Consider the following 19,429-nt stretch of genomic DNA (forward strand, 5'->3'; position numbering starts at 1 on the left):
GGCGGCCCTGGTGACTGGGCGCGCGGCGCGCAGGGGCGAGTCCGGCGCGCGGGTCTCATTGTTGGGGGGGCCCGTCGGGGCATGAGGGCGAGAGCACCGCGGGGGGGGCGGCCAGACCGAGCGAGCGAGGAGGAGGAGGACGCCGAGGAGGAGGAAGGAGCAGGCAAAGAAAAGAAGCGGCGGCGGCGGAGGAGGAGGGAGCGAGGAGGCGCGCGGCCCCCCGCTCCCTCCCTCCCCCCCTGACCCCCGACCCCCGCCGGCCGGCCCCCCGCCCCAGCCCCGGAGGGAGCTCATGGGAGTATGAAGGAGATGGTAGGAGGCTGCTGCGTATGTTCGGACGAGAGGGGCTGGGCCGAGAACCCGCTGGTCTACTGCGATGGGCACGCGTGCAGCGTGGCTGTCCACCAAGGTACGGGGGTGGCCCGCGGGGGGCGGCGGGACCCCAGGGGCGGCGCGCGCGGGGCGCCCCCGGCCGCGCCCTCCCGAGACCTCCCGGGGCTGGCGCGCCCCTCCCCCACCCCACCTGAAGGCGAGGGAGGCGTCGGGGGGGGCTCCCCCGGCCCGGTCCTGGAGGACCGGGTCAGGCATTGTTTTCTTGCCTATTGTTCCAGTCCCGCGCCCCCCACCCCAAGTTGAGGGAGTTTGGGGACAGTGTGGGTGGCAGCGAGCGCGCTCCCCGCGCCCCACACTGCCGGGGTCGGGGCCGCCGGGGCAATGTTTACCTGCGAGGTGTCCCCTCGCGCCCGGTTATTTTGGTCCTGGCTCCCGGAGGGAGAGGTCAAGGGGGGTCACCCCCCCCCCCCGCTTCCGGATACTGGGAGGAGCAGAATTGGGAAGGGAGGAGCAGGGTCCCCGGGGAGCGGGACGCCGGCGCTCCTCCCGGGAAGCGCGGAGGCTCGGAGAGAGCCCGTACCGGGGCCCGGGGAGCGGAGAGCAGCGATTTGGAGTTTCCCCCAGCAGCACATGGCTCGGGAGTTAACTCCTTGAGGAATCTCGCCGAGGGCGCAGGCTGGCATCTCCCGCCGGTCTGGCACAGCCGGCTGGGCCCCCACTTTCTGGGACAGCCCTTAGTGCAGCCTCTGGAGGCTCTTCCCGCCACTCTCCTCTCGGTTACCTGCACGGCACCTGCCCTCAGCCTTGACTTTTGACCTGTACCTATTAGAGTTAGAGGCAGAAGATGAGGTCCCTGGACCCCCGACTTTCCTGCCTCTTCCCTTACTGGCCCTTTAAGAAATACCCCCCCCCTCCAATAACAACAAAACGTGTTCGACTGTGTTGAATGTTGTCTCCTCTGGGTTTCTCTGTTCCTGAAGTGGAGGACTGGTCCCTGGCAGGAGCTATGAAACAGGTCCAGAAAGGGCATGTGGGGGGCAGGGGGAGGATCTTCTGGAAGTTTAAGGTCAAGGACTCGGACTTCCCGCCCATGGTTGCAGAGCTTGGTTGTGTGGTTGAAGGCTGGCCCTACGCTGTGCTGTCGGGCATTGGGAATGGTCTCTCAGTCTAGTCAGTGGTGTCCCCCCCCCACGGCAGCAGCCTCCCCCTGCCCCCCCCACCCCCGCTGGACCTGGTTCTAGTCCTTTAGTCACCCCTTTCTCCCAGTTACACTAGGACAAGCCGCTGGCTGACAGATTTGCTCAATGACTCTCCTCCCCCACCCCCAGCTTGCTATGGCATCGTCCAGGTGCCCACGGGACCCTGGTTCTGCCGGAAATGTGAATCTCAGGAACGAGCAGCCAGGGTGGTGAGTTTGAGACTCCCCTCCCCCTCCCAAACACCTGAGCGTCTCCTCCCCCTTGTACTAGGGGACTCTGAGGCTAGGGTGGGACTCAGTTCTGTCACCCGGGACTTCCTGTTTCCTGCACACCTATCTCCAGCCCTATCACTTCACTCATCCTTCATCTACACCACCCCAGGCATGCAGGCCTTTTGTTTACTTGTTGGTTTGAACTTTTATTATGGAAAGTTTACAACCTGCACAGAAGTAGAGGGAATATTCTAGTGAAAGTCTTATTCTCATGACCCATTTTCAACAGTTATCAACTCATGGCCAGTCCTCTTCCCTCTACCCCCCACCCATCCTGCACAGACATCATTTCCTCTGAGTACCTTTGCATGTGTTTAGGGAGGGCTGGGCTCAGCAGATCCCCCATCTTGTTTTGGAAAGATCCCCCTCTCAATCTCTGCCCCCTTGCATTGGCAGAGGTGTGAGCTGTGCCCACACAAAGACGGGGCATTGAAGAGGACTGACAATGGAGGTGAGGGTAGCCCTGAGCCCCGGGCTCATCTGTGGAGGTCAGCCAGGCCGCCTGAGCAGGGTCTGGGAAGGCAGAAGTGGGCTGGGGTGGAGTGGAGGCTGGGTTCGCCTTCCCTGTTTGACACTGGAATCTGAAGGGAAAGCCAGGGATGGAGACTGCAGTTTTGGGTTGTGAGGGGCCAGGGTCTCCAACCTGCCATCACGGCTGAGGCCTGCCCCACACCCGCTGCCCCAGGCTGGGCCCACGTGGTGTGTGCCCTGTACATCCCCGAGGTGCAGTTTGCCAACGTGCTCACCATGGAGCCCATCGTGCTGCAGTACGTGCCTCATGATCGCTTCAACAAGGTCAGCAGCCCCTGCCATGCGTGTATGATCCCCTCCCTAGCCAACACCCTTGGGTCCCTCAAACTCTGTCTTCATCCAGTGTAATTTCATTCTGTCCAACTGACATGTTCAGGGAATTGAGGAGGTGGGGAGGCGCCGTCCGCTGACACACCCACACCCATGCTCTGGAACTCCGGGAAACAGGCAGCCTTGCAGTAGCACTGCCAGGGGTCAACCTTAGAAGCAGGTCACTCGTTCATTCCCTGAATACATTGTACTGGCCTACTATGTGCCAAACCTAGGTGAGATGCCAGGCGCAGTGTTCAGTATTGATCGAGATGAGTGCGGGTCACTCTTGTGTGAACTCACACTCTTGTGTTTGAAGACTGTACATATCAAACAGGCAAATAAAGTCAATGCAGTTTATGGCATTATGAAGAAAGCAATTAGGAACTGAATTAAAAAAAAATCTTATTTTAAGGGTTTTGGATAGAGACAAGGACAGAGACATTTAGGCTGAGACCTGGAGAATGAGAAGGCGCCATCCTGGAGTAGGGTGGGGTGCCCGGTTCTAGGCAGAAGGAATAGCATGTGCAAAGGCCCAGAGGTGGGAATTGGCTCTCCAGTGAGCAAGACACAGAGACCCTAGGCCTCACCATCCAAGGTCACCATCCAATATGGTGTCCACGGGCCACATGTGGCTATGTAAATTAATTACAGTGAAATATAATTTAAAATTCTGTTCCTTAGTCACACTGGCCACATTTCAAATGTTCAGCAGCCCATGTGGTTTCTGGCTACTGTATTGGATAATACATCACAGAACATTTTATCACAGAAAGTTCTACTAGATAGCCCTGGCCTAAGACCAAAGGGAGAGGGTGGAGTTGAGGGGGAGGCCAAAGGAACAGTCAGGTGGAGGCAGGGGACCACTGCGCTGTGTCCTGCAGACTTGTTACATCTGCGAGGAGCAGGGCCGGGAGAGCAAGGCTGCCTCAGGAGCCTGCATGACCTGTAACCGCCATGGATGTCGACAAGCTTTCCATGTTACCTGGTGAGACCCCTGCCTATCCCCCATGCCCCTACCCTGTTCTCTAGGGTCCCAGGCCAACTACCAACTCCCTCCCAGGTTTGCCATAGATGGTCATGGAATGGGCTCCTCCTAGCTGCTTTCTCTTGGTGGTGATGGCAGTGCCTTTCTGGTCCTTGGCTTTGCCCCTGTGGGGTTCAGGAGGGTGGGAGGGAGGTGGCTGGTTTGGCTTGTGGCTCTGTCCTTCTCAGGCTGCTCTCTCTCGGTTAGTGCCCAAATGGCAGGCCTGCTGTGTGAGGAAGAGGTGCTGGAGGTGGACAACGTCAAGTACTGCGGCTACTGTAAATACCACTTCAGCAAGATGGTGAGTCTCATCTGCCAGAGCGCGCTGCGGCAGTCAGCCATGGGTTAGAAGGCACGGGCTCCGGGTCAGGCTGATTCCTGGTGCTGAGAGGATAGAGACGAAAAGAAATCTGTCCCTGCCCTTGAAGAGCCCACCACTGGGTGAGAAACAAATGGAAGTGCAGCCTGAGGGGTGTGAGAGCTGAACTGAGCAATTCTTTTTTTTTTTTTTTTAAAGATTTATTTATTTATGCATACAAGAGCTGGGGTACAGGCCAGAGGTGCGGAGGGCAAGAGGATTCACCAGAGACAGAGCGGGGAACAGAACAGGCAGACTAGCTGAAATACACTGCTGAGGGGAGCAGCAGGCAAGACAGGAGAGGTCTGCCTTGCCATGTGGGCTCGAACTCGTGCTGCAGAGGCTGTGGACCACCTCATAGTGCGGTGCTTAACCCCTTGCGCCACCAGGGAGGCCCCGAACTGAGCAGTTCTTCCCAGAGTCCAGAGAACCCTGTCTGCCAGTCTGGGAGGCTTCAAGGAGAGGTGGCATTTGAGTGGAAGTGATGGAAACAATAAGCACCAACAATGAGGCTGGCCTCTGTACTAAGTTCTTTACGTGCGTTATTTTGTGTGATCCTCCCAACCGCCCCCAGAATTAGCTATACTGTATTTCCCCATTTTACAGACCAGTAAGCTGAAACCCACCAAAGTTATGAAATTTATCTCACAGCTGGTGTATGGGATTGGTTCTTTCAAGATTTTAAAACTTGAAAGAATCCCAGGCAGAGGGACTGCCATGAACAAAGTTGTGAAAGGAGAAAGAGCATTCATTTGCAGCAGGACTGGGTGTTTGGCGGGGATGAGTCAGGTAAAGAGATGAAAAAGCTCAGGCAGGGCCAGAGTCAGGCTTGCTTCTGCCCCATGCTTCAGTGGCCCAAGCAGAGCTGGAGGGGGAGTGGCATTAACCCATGTTTATGGAGAGACCTGTGTCTTCCAGAAGCTTTGGGGTGTCCTGGAAAGGCAGGCATGGCTAGGAAAGCAGCCTGGACCTCACCTCCAGGCCACAGGCTTATAAGACTGCTTTCGAGCAGAAAGGCAACCTGATCAGATTTGTTTTTTAGGAAGAGCGCTCTGGCAGCCACCGTGAAGCTGGATCCAAAAGGCCCAGGCTGGTAGCTGGGGACAGCTGCAAGAATGGGGGGGGTGGAGGCATAAGCCTGGGCTCTAGAACCATTTCTAGGTAGACGTGCCTTTGTGTGGGGGTGGCTAAGGAAGACTTGAGGGTAGCACATAGGAGCCAGGCCCTGGACATTGGGTGGATAGGGCTTGAATCCCTGGGGGTGCTGTGACTGGGGAATGCAGCAGACTTCTGTAGGGTTAGCATGTGTCATGCTTTGCCTCCACAGTCCTGGTTTGTGACAGTTGCCCTGTGTAATTACTAATAGCTACCCCTTTCGTTTTCAAAAGTATCCTGATTTGGATCATAAGCTATATGGTCACGTTGGTTTCAGGGCTTGATGACAACTTAGGAAGGTTGGGAGTCAGTTCTTCTTATAGGAGGTACCAAGTGGGGAGGTCAGACCATTTGGTGACTGTCAAACCCCTGGGCAGGGTGTGTAACAGCCCAGGTGTGTAAGGCTGGGCCTGGAATTCCCAGGTGCCCACCAGAGTAGAGTGGGTCAAGATGTGAATAGATGCATGGAAGAGCCTAGAACTCAGCAGGGTGTTACTGGTGTCCACTGGGGGTACTGACAAGGTTGAGGCCTCAAATTAGTCCTTGGGGTTGGCAATTGGGAAGTAGTAGGTGACCCTAGAGGGAGTAGCTGCAAGTCTAGGGTGGGTGAAGCCACCAGCCTGGACCTGCAGCGGGAGGTCCACTGGCAATGAAGGTTGGGGGACAGGTCCTGGCTGGGAGGCTGGGCAGCATGGGGGTCACTTGGCTATTGCTATTGTAGATTTTACTTCCCTCTTTTAAGGGCAGCATGTGGACAGAAGGAACCACTGTTTTGGTGGAGGGAAAGGCCCAAGAACAAGAGCACAGGGGCTGGCAGCTAGAGGGAAGTGCCTGGGAGTGATGCTGTGTGGAGTAAAGGGGAGCAGGCAGCAGAACTAGGCTGCCTGAGAGGGGTCCAGAGAGGGGGGTGAGTTGAGAGACAGAAATGGGGCTCATCCTAACTCCGGGCCTTGCTGGGGCTGAGACACAACCCTGCCTCTTCCGGACTTCAGCTACCCAGTGCTTTAGATGAGCATGTTAGGGAAGTTCTAGGATGCTTGCCCTTCTACCGAGCAGAGCACTGTAGAGGACACAAGGTCCTCCACGTGAAGGCAGGGCAGTCCTCCCTGCTGGAGGACTGGCCCCCAGCATCATGTGACCGTTACGCACCTCTCCCTAAGCTAGTGAGAGGAGGGTCTGGCCATACCCCTCACTTCTTTCCCCAGAAGACGTCCCGGCACACCAGTGGGGGAGGTGGAGGAGCAGGAGCAGGCACAGGGGGCAGTGGCAGTGGCTTCATCGCTGACAGGAGAAGCCGGTCAGCTTCGCCTTCTACCCAGCAAGAGAAGCACCCTTCCCACCACGAGAGAGGCCAGAAAAAGGTAAGGCTTCTTCCACCTCCTGTCAGATTCACAGACATCTCTTTTAAGAACCCACCGGAAGGTGTCCCCAAGACCTCGGGGTCTGCCCGCTTCCTTCCTCCGAGGCCACTGAAGGCCAGGAGGAGACTGAGGAAGTAACATGTAAGGGTCACAGAGGGAAGTGAGGGCCGGACTTTCCTGAAGCTGTGTGGTTCCTCCTGGGTCCTCATGCCGAGACAGCATCCCAGTGCCCCCATGTGTGTGCCACCTCCACAGTCTAACCATGTTGCTGCCCAGTTTGTAAGTGTGCAGGACAGCATCCCTCGTGCCACATGTCCCAGCATGCTGGCACCCGTCCTTTTGCCCAGGTTCACCTCCCAGTGGACACCTTTGCAGGTGCCGGCTCATGCATGCGGTGCTCTGTGTCACTGGTATGATAATGGGACAGGCTATTTTTAGCAGGCAGTGAGGATGAGGGGGAGGGGCGGCTGGCTCTCAGAGGAACCTGCCAGCACACCCCTGTCTGGCCAGAGTCACCCAGCCCCTCCACAGGAGAGGATGCCCACCTGTCACGTTTATCCTCACCCAGACTGTTCCCCAGCACCGATATCTGGTCACTTCTTCCCCAGAGTCGAAAGGACAAAGAACGCCTTAAACAGAAGCACAAGAAGCGGCCTGAGTCACCCCCCAGCATCCTCACCCCGCCTGTGGTCCCCACTGCTGACAAGGTACTATTGTCCACACCCAGGAGGGATGGTCACAACAGTGGGAGGGAGGCAAGGTATGAGAGGTGAGGGAGAGCCAGGGGCCTGGGCACCCCCCCAACTCCAGGTTAATGGCTTCTGCTCCCCACCCTATCAGCCTCTAACACCCCATCTTTCTAACCTAGCGGGGGCCTGTGCACCTCACCCTCACCAGTCACTGACCAGCCAGGAGAGTGTAGGGTCCCACCCTGCCTCCTGGCTGCCAGAGATGTTCACATCTGCCTCTGTCCAGACAGAGGCTCAGCACAGGGCTGCAGATACAGTACTCAGGCAGTTCCCCAGTAGGTACCCCACCCCCCACATCAGGAGGATGCCCAGAACCTGTCACCTAACCAGTTGGGTGACATGCAAGTTGGAGGGATTGAAAGTGGGAGCCACAATGGCATGCAGGGCAGGCCTTTGGACAACTCCCTGAAACCCCACTCATCCCACCCTTCCCAGTGGGGCATGGTATGTCAGGCCTCTCTCCAGAAATGGGCAACATCTGGATGAGCAACTGATAGACCCTAGCAGGGGCCAGGGAATCGCTAATCCAAGCCAGAGCAGCCCTCCCCACCCTTTCCCCAAGGAAGGAGAAGAGGGATCAGGAGAAACTGCCCCCTTCCCCTCCACCTGCCTCAGGAGGTTGGCAGAGCTCTGGGCATCTTAGCAGGCTAGGTGTCAGGTTTCCAGGGTGATGTTGCTGTGGCAACTGTCCCAGTAATCTCCCCTCCCAGTTTCCCAGGACTCACCTGGAAGAGTTCATTATCCACGCCCAGTGACCTTCCCTGGGGCCTACAGACTGGTGGAAAGAGAAGGCCAGAGGTCTAGGCAGTGCCCCAAGGGCTGGGCATCTCACTAGGACAGGTTGCCATACTCCACCTATCCCCCTCCACAGCCCCAGTATTTCAGTTACCCCTCCCCCTTGCCCCTCTTTTCCCGGGCTCTCAAACACATCTGGCTCCCTTCAGAACTCCAGCTGTTGAAAGAACAAAGAGGAAGACTAGAGACCAGGGTTCCACCCATGGAGGGGCAGCAGGGGTGGCTCCCCATCCCTATCCATCCTCCCTCCAGCACGTGGGCCTTCAGCACCATACTGGCTACCTGTCTCCACCAGCAGGAAATAACAGGAAGCCCTAACTCGCCTCTTGCCAGACGCTCTTCTAGAATGGGGATAGAAGGGATGCGTGGGAAGTAGCTCATTTATCCTCAAAATAACCCGATGAAGGAGGTATTTTATTAGCCCCATTTAATAAGAAACTGAGGCACAGAGAAGTTAAGTAATTTGCCGAAAAACAAACAGCTAGTAAGTGGTGGAGCCGAGATCTGAATCCAGGTGTGAGACTTGAGGGCCTGTATCTTAGTCGTTGCACAACATCGCAGTACGTCGCAGCCACCACCATCAGGACTACCACCAGACCAGGCCCCACACCACTACCTGGCACTAAGCACCGTGTAACTCTGCAAATAGGCGTCATCAGCCCCATAAGGACACTGACGCTTACTCAGGCCGTCGAGACCATGCCCTGTCACTGTGGCAAATCATGAAGCCTGCTGGGCTCACCATTCACTCTGCCCCACCCAGAGTCCATTCTCCAGCTATCACCTCACCACCCTCGGAGAAGGGCCTCACACCTCAGTACCCTGAATGTAAGACAACAGAGTAACTGCTGCACCCAGGGATCCAGGCTTCATGGGAGGAGGGACTTTCCAGCTGGTTTTGATGGATGAGAAGTTTTCTGGGAGAGACGGGATGCGCTCCCCTGGAGAGGGCCTGCACTACAGGCTTGCATTGCTGAGGAAGAGCCCCCTGTCAGCCAGGTGGCTGCAGCTTGGAGTGGGCAGGGAGTGGCAGCAACGGGAGGGCCCACAAAGGGGGCCAGGACAGCCCATTTGCCCCGTGATCTCCCTTAAATGAAGGAATGAACGTGAGTATATCTGTCCACATTCCAGGAACAGTTCATCTCTCCCCTGCCCTCGACATTCCTGCCCGAGGTGAAAGACTGCTTGGTTCAGAGCACTCCCCGGTCCTGCACTCAGGAGTTCCACAGCCGCTTCGCCATCCATAGTTAGGGGCTCCCACCACCATCGCCCTGCTTGAAAGTCTTTCTGAAGCTAACTGCCCTCCTCCACTCCCAAGTCGGGGTGAACCCAGACCTGGATGGCTGGCCTTGAACCTTCTTCTCCTCTTCCACCTTCAGGTCTCTTCCTCAGCTTCCTCCTCCTCCCACCACGAGGCCAGCACTCAGGAGACCTCTGAGAGCAGCAGGGACACGAAGGGGAAAAAGTCTTCCAGCCATAGCTTGAGTCACAAGGGGAAGAAACTGAGCAGTGGGAAAGGTGTGAGCAGTTTCACCTCCGCCTCCTCTTCTTCCTCCTCCTCCTCTTCCTCCTCCTCTGGGGGGCCCTTCCAGCCTGCAGGTGAGTGTGGGCATCCTGGAGGAGGCTGACAGAGGCCACTTCCCAGCCTTTGCCTCTCTAGCAAGAGCCTTTGCATACTGGTTTGCATCTCATTTGCTTCTGGATCAAGACAGGGAAACCCCACAGAGTGATTCTTCCAAACCCTCCCTTAACTCTTTCCCTCTGAGGGCCAGTCCTCTCGCCCTACAGCAGTGTCCATTGGCCCCTGCAGAGCAAGGGGCCATTTTTTAAAAAAGATTTATTTATGCACACAAGAGCTGGGGTACAGGCCAGAGGTGTGTGTAGGGGAAAGGATTCACCAGAGACAGATTGGGGAGCAGAACAGGCAGACTGACTGAAATACACTGCTGAGGGGAACAGCGGGCGAGACAGGAGAGGTCTGCTGCACCGTGTGGGTAGCTCCCTGGCCAGGGATCAAACTTGTGTTGCAGTGACTGTGGATAGCTTCATAGTGCTGAGATTTAACCCCTTGTGCCACTAGGGAGGCCCCACTTTTAAAGCACCAACACTGATGTTATCCTGTAATTGCTAGAGTCCTTCGGTGAGGCCCGTAGGGTGGAGTTTATTTCTTCCCACTTGATCACAGGTGGGAAAGTCAGAGAGAGGGGACACTGACCCCAGGACACAGAGACAGTGGCAGAGCTGGGACAAGAAAACAGGCGTATTCATGGCCTGACCAGAACGCTCTCCACCAGTGCCAGCCCGGTATGGGATGGAGGGGCTCTGGGGCCTAGCTGTAATCCCCTTTTTCTTCTGTGCAGTTCCATCCCTGCAGAGCTCCCCTGACTTCTCTGCATTCCCCAAGCTGGAGCAGCCAGAGGAGGACAAGTACTCCAAGCCCACAGTCCCAACCCCTTCAGCCCCCGCCTCTCCCTCAGCCCCCGAGCCCCCCAAGGCTGATCTCTTTGAGCAGAAAGTGGTCTTCTCTGGCTTTGGGCCCATCATGCGCTTCTCCACCACCACCTCCAGCTCGGGCCGGGCCCGGGCCCCCTCCCCTGGGGACTATAAGTCTCCCCACATCTCTGGGTCCGGGGCCTCAGCAGGCACTCACAAGCGGATGCCCACACTGAGCGCTGCCCCTGTGCCTACGGAGGAGACCCCGGAGACAGGCCTAAAGGAGAAGAAGCACAAAGCCAGCAAGAGAAGTCGACATGGACCAGGCCGTCCCAAGGGTAGCCGGAACAAGGAGGGCGCTGGGGGCCCAGCTGCCCCCTCCCTGCCTGGTGCCCAGCTGGCTGGCTTTACAGCCACTGCTGCCTCACCCTTCTCCGGAGGTTCCCTCGTCAGCTCTGGCCTGGGTGGTCTGGCCTCCCGTACCTTTGGGCCTGCAGGGAGCCTGCCCAGCCTGAGCTTGGAGTCCCCTCTGCTGGGGGCAGGTTAGTGACCCCTGGGGATGGAGGGCATCTCAGGGCCCAGCCAGTCTGGTGAGGGGCTAGAGGCATAAACACGCTGTTAGAAGGAAATGAGACAGAAACTGCTGCAAAGGACAGGGATGAAGGACGGACATGACAGTCACCTCAATACATGCACTTAGCGGTCTTCTGCTTGGTTGCAGGGGGAGATTGGGATAGACTGCCTGTAGGACTTACCAAGTTTTGGTCTGGGAATTAGAAAAGCTAGGAATTCTCCAGGCCTGGGCGGGGCAGTTTACTAAGCAGGCACGTCAAGCAGATACTACCCAGGCAGGAAGTGACATCTTTGCCTCCAGAGGATTAGACTGGAGGGTATGGCCAGTTCCCGGGGAGTCCTCTCCCTGAGGAGGGGCTGACCCAGCTATCTGACTGAGGCGGGCTCTGGGGGAGTAGTGACTGGTTTCCCTCTGTGTCTCTCTTGTGCCTATAGGCATCTACACCAGTAATAAGGACCCCATCTCCCACGGTGGCGGGATGCTGCGGGCTGTCTGCAGCACCCCACTCTCCTCCAGCCTGCTGGGGCCTCCAGGGACCTCAGCCCTGCCTCGCCTCAGCCGCTCTCCATTCACCAGCACCCTCCCCTCCTCCTCTGCTTCTATTTCCACCACTCAGGTGAGGCGTCACTCCTCCACCCCTGAGCAGATGGGGCAGGGCTGCAGAGGACCCCGGCCTTCTGGGGAATGTGAGAGAGCGGACTTGATGGCCACCGGAATGCTCTAGTTCTGGCTCCTCCCCAGCACACCTGGTGCCCTCCACCCCAGTACACACATTTGTGCCCTAGATCCAAGAATAGCCACCAGGCGGGATGTACCTCCTTTTCCCTTAGGTGTTTTCTCTGGCTGGCTCTACCTTTAGCCTCCCTTCTACCCACATCTTTGGAACCCCCATGGGTGCCGTTAACCCTCTCCTCACCCAAGCCGAGAGCAGCCACACAGGTATGTGACCCCATTCCACTCTCTTCCAAATCCTGAGAGTCACCCATTACTTGCATGTCACCCCATAAAGGATGAGCGGGCTTTCTGCCTGCCCCCTCCCTCTGGCCTTTGCCCACCATGCAAAAACAATAATTTCACACACAACCAACCAGGGTGCATTTTCACTTTAACACCAGGTAAGGGGGGCAAGGCTGCAGTCTCCATCTCACAGAGGAAAAAGGCAGATTAATGACTTGCTCAAGGCAGTTGCGCTAGGGAATTAGGGAAAGGCAGAACCGTAGCTCCAATTCTGGTTTCCTGACTCCAAGCACAGTTCTCCAGCCGCGGCAGCACCGCTCCCCGCAAGCCACTGACCTCGCCGTGGGGTCAAGGTTGCCCCACAGTCGGTAACCTGCTCTCCAGGTATTTAGGAGTTAAGGGGCGGGTCACGAGTGCCCCACCTTCTCCGCACCGAGCCTACCCTGCCCGGGAGAGCTGATTGGTGCAGAGACACCACTGGGCCCGCTAGGGGGCGGGATTGCGGGCCCGGCCGCCGGGTCAGGTGGGTCCTCTTAAAGAGGTCGAACCCACTGCAGAGTCAACAGAGGAGGATGACTCTTTTCCTATCCCAGACCCTAACTCTCTGGCCCAACAAAGGGTTCTACCTTCTGATTTTTGAGATTATGAAAAATAAAAAACCATGGAAAGCTAATTATGATCATAGCTATAATTAAGAACACGCAGCATGCCAGCCAGACCCTCCAGGTCAACACGTCACATTTATTACCTTATTTTAATTTTCATAACAGTAGCTTCAGAGAGGTTAGTTTTGCACCCAAGGTCACACAGCAAGTATCGAGTCCAAGCTTCCAGTCCAACCTAGGTCTGTCCTGATCCCAATTACAGCAGCTTCAGGAAAGAAATTGGAAGGTGGATTATGAAAGTAGCCAGGCTGCCTCAAGAAAGAAAGGCCAGATACGGGGGTTCGTCTCCCAAGGGCCCAGATTTCAAAGCCAGGATTCCCAAGCTAGAACTCCCAGTCGGGTTGGGAAATCCAGGGTGATGGACGGGGGTGAGGTCCCAGGTCCCTGGCCCACTTCTCTGGCGGGAACCCGGAGGTCCTTGGCTTCCCTTCCCGGCTGATCCCTAACCTCCCTTCTCCTTCCAAGAGCCAGACCTGGAGGACTGCAGTTTCCGGTGTCGGGGAACCTCCCCCCAGGAGAGTCTGTCTTCCATGTGAGGGAGGGGGCCGCTCGGGGGAGGGGTTGGGAGTGGGGAGGGTGGGGACCCTCGGGTAAGGCCTGGAACCCCTGTGGGGAGGTGGAGAGGGAGTGAGACCTCACTGGGGACTTGACGCAAGCCTGAGCCCGGTTTTCCCTTGTGACCCCAGGTCCCCCATCAGCAGTCTCCCCGCGCTCTTTGACCAGACGGCATCTGCACCCTGCGGGGGCAGCCAGCTAGACCCAGCTGCCCCCGGAACCACTAACATGGAGCAGCTGCTGGAGAAGCAGGGCGACGGCGAGGCTGGAGTCAACAGTGAGAAGGGGTGTCGCCGGGCTGGGAGACCAAGATCCCCAGACCAGGGTCACGTCCCCACCAATGTCTTTGAAGTTCTGCCTCTCAGGGCCGGACTCTTACCGACTTCGGGCCTCAACTCACCTTTAACTCTTGCCGGCCGGGCGCCTGGCCCCAATCCCTCCGCACCTGCCGTCGGCTCGCGCCCGCCGAGCCACACCTTACCAAGCCCCAACTTCCGCCCGCCCCTTCTTTCTCAATCGCCAGGCCCGGATCCCGAGCGCAGGCCCCGCCCCTGGTCCTCACACCTCTAGATCCCCAGGTCCCGCAGCTCTGCGCTCACCTGGGTGCCCGAGCCGGCGCCTTCTCCCGTGTGGGACTCGGTCCCGCTTCCTCCGCAGGCCCCGCCCCTGGCCCTCGCCCCGCCTCCGCGGGCCCTCGGGGCTCAGGTGTGGGCGCCGTCTCTTTGCAGTCGTGGAGATGCTGAAGGCTCTGCACGCGCTGCAGAAGGAAAACCAGCGGCTTCAGGAGCAGATCCTGAGCCTGACGGCCAAGAAGGAGCGGTTGCAGATTCTCAACGTGCAGCTCTCCGTGCCCTTCCCCGCCCTGTCTGCCGCCATGCCTGCCGCCAACGGGCCCGTCCCCGGGCTCTACGGCCTGCCTCCCCAAGGTGAGGGGAATCCCCTCCAGCCCAGGAGTGGGGTCCTCAGCCGGGAGGTTCGAACTGGCTGCGACTCCAGCCCCTGACCTCCCGCCCCGATCCCGTTCTTCAGCCGGCAGCAGCGATTCCTTGAGCACCAGCAAGAGCCCACCGGGGAAGAACAGTCTCGGCTTGGACAACTCGCTGTCCACGTCTTCCGAGGTGGGAGCCGCGGGGAGGGTGAAGGGGCGGGGGTGAGTAGGAGCGGGAGGCACAGGAACTTCCTGCCCCATCTCCATCCTACAGCCATTGGAGCCTGGGCTCCAATTGATTGATCCATTCATTTATTGATTAATAATTATGAAGTGCCTACTCAGTGCCAGGCACTGGCTAAGCAATCAAAATCAACACAGTCCTGCTCCTGAAGATAGGTTTAATCCCAGAAAACAATAGCTACAAACCAGGAAAAGGACTGGGGTGAAAATAATTTGAGGGCTAGGAGGGAGGACGGGAGGGTTTTTTTTCCATAGATATGTATAAGGTGGTGCGGGAGGGCCCCTCTGAGTATTTGTGACCGGTTTATTACAGCGCCTCACACAAAGTAATTCCTGTGTAATTGGCAGTGGTTGGGGTAGCAGTTGCTATTGTTAAGCTGTGGTTATTATTGAAATCAAACAATGTGGGTTCTTGTTCTCCCTGGAACTTACTAACTGTGTGACTTGGGCAATAATAACCATAATAATGACTAACACTAATTACCCACTTGCCCTTTGTCATGTCCTGTGCTGAGATTTTTTTTTATAGCTATAGGTTTTTTCAGTCTTTACAATAACTTTATAGGATAGGTACTGCTACCCCCCCTTGTTGTCAGTGAGTAAACTGAGACAGAAGCCAGTCAAGCCACTGAACTGTGGACACAGGATTTGCATCTGAGCTTTGCGTGCCACTTGCTGGTCTCTTGCCTGCAGTTACTCAATCTAAGAGTCAGTGGTTTCGCCCATCAAATGGGGGTAACGACATAGTTCAGGCCCAGCACTGATCCCGGGCTACTAGCATCATCACTGTTTGTCATTAAACAAGGTTGATGAGTGTTGCTGGGCCTCCAGAAGTGATCTGTACACTTGATTTGTGAAGACAATTTGGGTTCTTAGTCGTGATCCCTGGGCCTTGCTTCTTCCTCCTGGGTGGCTCTGCCTGGGGGTGAGGTGGGGGTGACTGTGTACTGTGAGAATGCTGGTGGGTGCTGGGCCGGGGGCCAGTAATGTCATGCTGGCCCCCTGCCTCTCTGACCCCTCCCTTCCCCCTCCCTCCCCAGGACCCACACTCAGGCTGCCCGAGTCGCAGCAGCTCGTCGCTGTCCTTCCACAGCACGCCCCCACCGCTGCCCCTGCTCCAGCAGAGCCCTGCTACTCTGCCCCTGGCCCTGCCTGGGGCCCCTGCCCCGCTCCCGCCCCAGCCACAGAATGGGTTGGGCCGGGCACCCGGGGCAGCGGGACTGGGGACGATGCCCATGGCTGACGGGCTGTTGGGGGGGCTGGCGGGCAGCGGGGCCCTGCCCCTTAATGGGCTCCTGGGGGGGTTGAATGGGGCTGCCGCCCCCAACCCTGCGGGCTTGAGCCAGGCTGGCGGGGCCCCTACGCTGCAGCTGCCAGGTTGTCTCAACAGGTGAGGGAGAGCTCAGCCCTGGGGAAGGGAATGGGGAGGCTGGCTCTGGGGGGGACGCCCTGCAAACCCCACAGTCCCCTAGACAGACAAGTGCCCTCCAGTCTGACAGGGTATAGAATCTAGTCATCTCTTGGGCCCAGGTACTCCCCAGACGTTAGGTGCTAGTGTGCCCTTTGGATGGTCGCTCTGCAGGGACAAAGCAGTCTGTGTACTCTGTACTCTAACTTGCGTTTTCCTTCTGGGAAAGTTCTTTGGTCTAACTATCCTCCCACTGTACTCTGAGCTCAGTCTCTTTCTCTTTAGTTCTGTAAAATCACATACCCCTGCCTCTCTCCACCTGGGTCTGAGGGAGTCTGGGAGCTGTGGGGGGACAGGGAGGATTGCTTCCCTGTCCCTTCCCATGGTCTGTGTTTTCTGTCCTTGCCTCAGCCTAACGGAGCAGCAGAGACACCTCCTGCAGCAACAAGAGCAGCAGCTCCAGCAGCTCCAGCAGCTCCTGGCCTCCCCGCAGCTGACCCCGGTAAGGCCCCTCCCTTCCCGGGCCACCCGAGCCCCCTGCTTCCCTCCTCCAGCTCTGCCCAAGGGCCCATCTCAGGGCATCCTGGGCTAGAGGTTGTGCCTGTGGGGAGAGAGCTGACTTCCTCTGGCATGTGGGGGCCCGGGGGCAGGGATTGTTCTCAGGGGCCCCTGGGCATTGGGGGCAAGGATGCTGTAGTGGCCCCACATCACAGCCTCCTACCAGGATCTGCAGGGTGCCGAGTCCTCAGTAACTGAGCACATCCTATCGTGCCCCGAGGATCTTCAGGGAGAACCCCAAGGTCTTTGTGGAGAGGTAGCTGAGCCCTCGAGCAGAGAGCTCTTCTGGGTCTTTCTTGTATGTTGGATTTTGCTAAGATTTCCTTTAGAGAATAGGAGTTTGGCCTCTTAAAAAGGCAAAGGAGGAAGTAGTTCTATCTTCAAGCACAGAGACACAGTAAAAATAATATACACACATGCATATATACACACGTAACTGCAGGAAGTTAAAAAAAATAACCGTACTCACATGAAGAGACATTAGAGATACAGACCCGAAACCAGTTGAGCCAGTTCCCTGTCAGTGCCAGATGGGAACAGGGGTTGGGGCAAGATTTGTTAAGGTAAAACCTGGATAAGTTGTTTTGGCTTGGGGAACGCTGAAAATCCTGCCTCTTCAGAGCAAAGTAATGACTCTTAAATGAAAAAAAGTGGGAGAGTCAAGAACTATTGACCTACTTTAGTGTTCCTTGACTTGGGGTGTTCTCTCCCCTGTGTGCAGCTGTGGCTGTCACAGCAACTGAGGAACTGATTTCATGAGGGAGGTTGGAGCCAGAGACGTTCGGTGTCCTGCCCTCGCCCTTAGCCCCGTCTGGCAAGCGCTGATGGTGGACAGCCACCTTCTCGCCCAGATGGGGGGCCCTGCACTGAGGGCCTAAAAAGAGAGTGGGAGATAAAACCTTGGTGTCTGCTGATGGGAGGCCTCTTGCCCCGTGGTTCCATTGTGTGGGGTGGGGCCCGGGCTCAGCAGGGCATGCCGGCCCCCGGGAGCCCTGGCCAATGGGCAGCCTGGCCTCCTCTCAGGAACACCAGACAGTTGTCTACCAGATGATCCAGCAGATCCAGCAGAAGCGGGAGCTGCAGCGGCTGCAGATGGCCGGGGGCTCCCAACTGCCCATGGCCAGCCTGCTGGCAGGAAGCTCCACCCCGCTGTTGTCCGCGGGCACCCCTGGCCTGCTGCCCACAGCATCTGCCCCACCCCTGCTGCCCGCCGGAGCCCTGGTAACTCCTTCACTCAGCAACAACACAAGTCTCATGGCCGCAGCAGCTGCGGCCGCAGCAGTGGCAGCAGCAGGCGGACCTCCAGTCCTCACTGCCCAGACCAACCCCTTCCTCAGCCTGTCGGGGGCGGACAGCAGTGGCAGTGGCCCCAAAGGAGGGGTGAGTAGGGGCCTGGGGCTGTCCTGTCTCCCTTCTCCTTGATGGCTGAGCTAGAAGGTACATTATCAGACGCATGACCGGCAGGAAGAAGTGATCCCTAGGTCAGCAAAGTCCCCTCCCTGCTCCAGATCCTGGAGGGCCTCTGCAGCCCTCTGGCAGATCCCGGAAAGGTGCCCTCTGAGCTCAGCTAGTGGTGAAGGGACCAGTGGTGATGCTCCCCACTGAGAAGATCAGCTGGAGAATGCTGTATCCTCTGAGCGGCCACTTAGAAAAAGATGATACCCTGCGTGGGCCATTTTGAGAAGAGGGCCTCCTTCTTCCAGAGGATGTACACTGGGACCCGGGGCTCCAACCGTGGCTGGCATGTGCCCACTTAGCCGGGCGCCCTCGTATAGGGCTCCTTCCCCATCCCTGGTGTGCACTGGCCAGGGCCCAAGCCCAGGGGCTTCAGCTCGCCTCCTTCATTGCCCCCACAACAGCTTTCTTGACCCAGGAAGCTGTTCTTGGCTGGGTGTGAGGATCAGACACCTCGTAAACACCCAGCCTCCCTTCCTTTCTTTCCAGGCCGCTGACAAAGGAGCCTCAGTCAACCAGGAAAAAGGCTAATCCACCCACACCCCGCCTCACCCCCCAGGTGGAGGGGGTAGGTCCTGGCCTGAGGGGTCCCAGTCTGGAGTGAGCACCCTGTGCTCAGGCACTGGGGAGTCCCGGCCCCAAGTGTGTGCTGTGTTCTAGGGAGTGTGGGGCACTCCTGGTGCTGAGGACTGAGACCCAGAGGGGAGTCCCTTCCATCTGGTCCCCTTTGCCCTCTGCACTGACCCCTTTGTGAGGGGCTCAGAGGGAGGACAGGCTCCCGGGCTGCCTAGGAGCGCCCATACTCAGCAAATGTTTTGAGGTCGCCCAGAGAGCGAAGTGGGCATGGCATAAGTGGGGGGTTGGTTGAGCCTGCCACTAAAGTGGATCAGCAATTGAGTGGGAAGAAGTGGAGGGATGGGCCCTGGGCCTGCCCTCTTGCTGTAGTCTTTTATGGAAGAAGGGGCGGCCCTACTTTACCTGCGTTCTTCCCAACTCGGGTGGATGGCAGGAGGGATCCTTGGACTGTTTCTCACTGGTCCCCTTCCCCTGCCCCCCAACAGGGTTACAAGCTGAGCTTGTAGAAACCCACAGACTAGGGGGCTGAGGAAGGGACAGGATGGCAAAGCTCCCCACCTCTGGGTTGGGGACGGGTAGGGGGAGGAGGCCCGGCCCCCTTGGTGCCCTGCCCCTTGTTTGCACTATTGGATATAGGAGTGCCAGGGTGGGAGATGGAGCTGCCTGACTCAGAGTGAGTGTGCGTGTGCGTGCATGTGCGTGCGTGTGTCTCCCACACCCCCGGACCTGGGCAGCCGAGGGCAGGGAGAGGAGCAGTGCTCAGATGACGCAGCAACACAGGGGGCTCCCAGCGCTCTTGTTGGCACCCTCCCCACCTCACCAACTTTGGTCCCCTTCTGGGGCATGAATGGTTAACAAAAACCAGAACAGTACTCCAATATTGGAGAGTAACTGGGGGCTGGGAGCTTTGAATCAGGGTAATATCCTGCCTTCCCTCCCCATGACCCATGTAGTGTCAGTGCCCCCTCAGGGCGCCCCTTCCTCCATG

At 57.7% G+C, this 19,429-nt stretch overlaps 1 protein-coding gene across 2 annotated transcripts; it reads left to right on the plus strand.

The window, feature by feature from the left end:
• Window positions 1-300: 300 nt before the first annotated feature.
• Window positions 301-18,396, plus strand: MLLT6 (MLLT6, PHD finger containing; the record flags this gene model as incomplete). Of its 2 annotated transcripts, none has more annotated exons than XM_084238238.1 (20): window positions 301-409; window positions 1,662-1,741; window positions 2,201-2,255; window positions 2,490-2,599; window positions 3,529-3,632; window positions 3,879-3,972; window positions 6,390-6,545; window positions 7,154-7,252; window positions 9,469-9,688; window positions 10,450-11,064; window positions 11,531-11,712; window positions 11,927-12,035; window positions 13,184-13,250; window positions 13,405-13,550; window positions 14,002-14,199; window positions 14,303-14,391; window positions 15,485-15,834; window positions 16,264-16,354; window positions 17,434-17,790; window positions 18,355-18,396. In XM_084238238.1, 20 exons carry the CDS (start codon window positions 301-303, stop codon window positions 18,394-18,396), a joined length of 3,273 nt encoding a protein of 1,090 aa, XP_084094364.1. The 2 variants fall into 2 exon arrangements, with proteins under 2 accessions (XP_084094364.1, XP_084094365.1); XM_084238239.1 differs by having other exon boundaries at window positions 9,469-9,607.
• Window positions 18,397-19,429: the final 1,033 nt, after the last annotated feature.

The sequence above is a fragment of the Talpa europaea genome (genome assembly GCF_964194135.1).
Source record: "Talpa europaea genome assembly, chromosome: 7".
Lineage (NCBI taxonomy): Eukaryota > Metazoa > Chordata > Mammalia > Eulipotyphla > Talpidae > Talpa > Talpa europaea.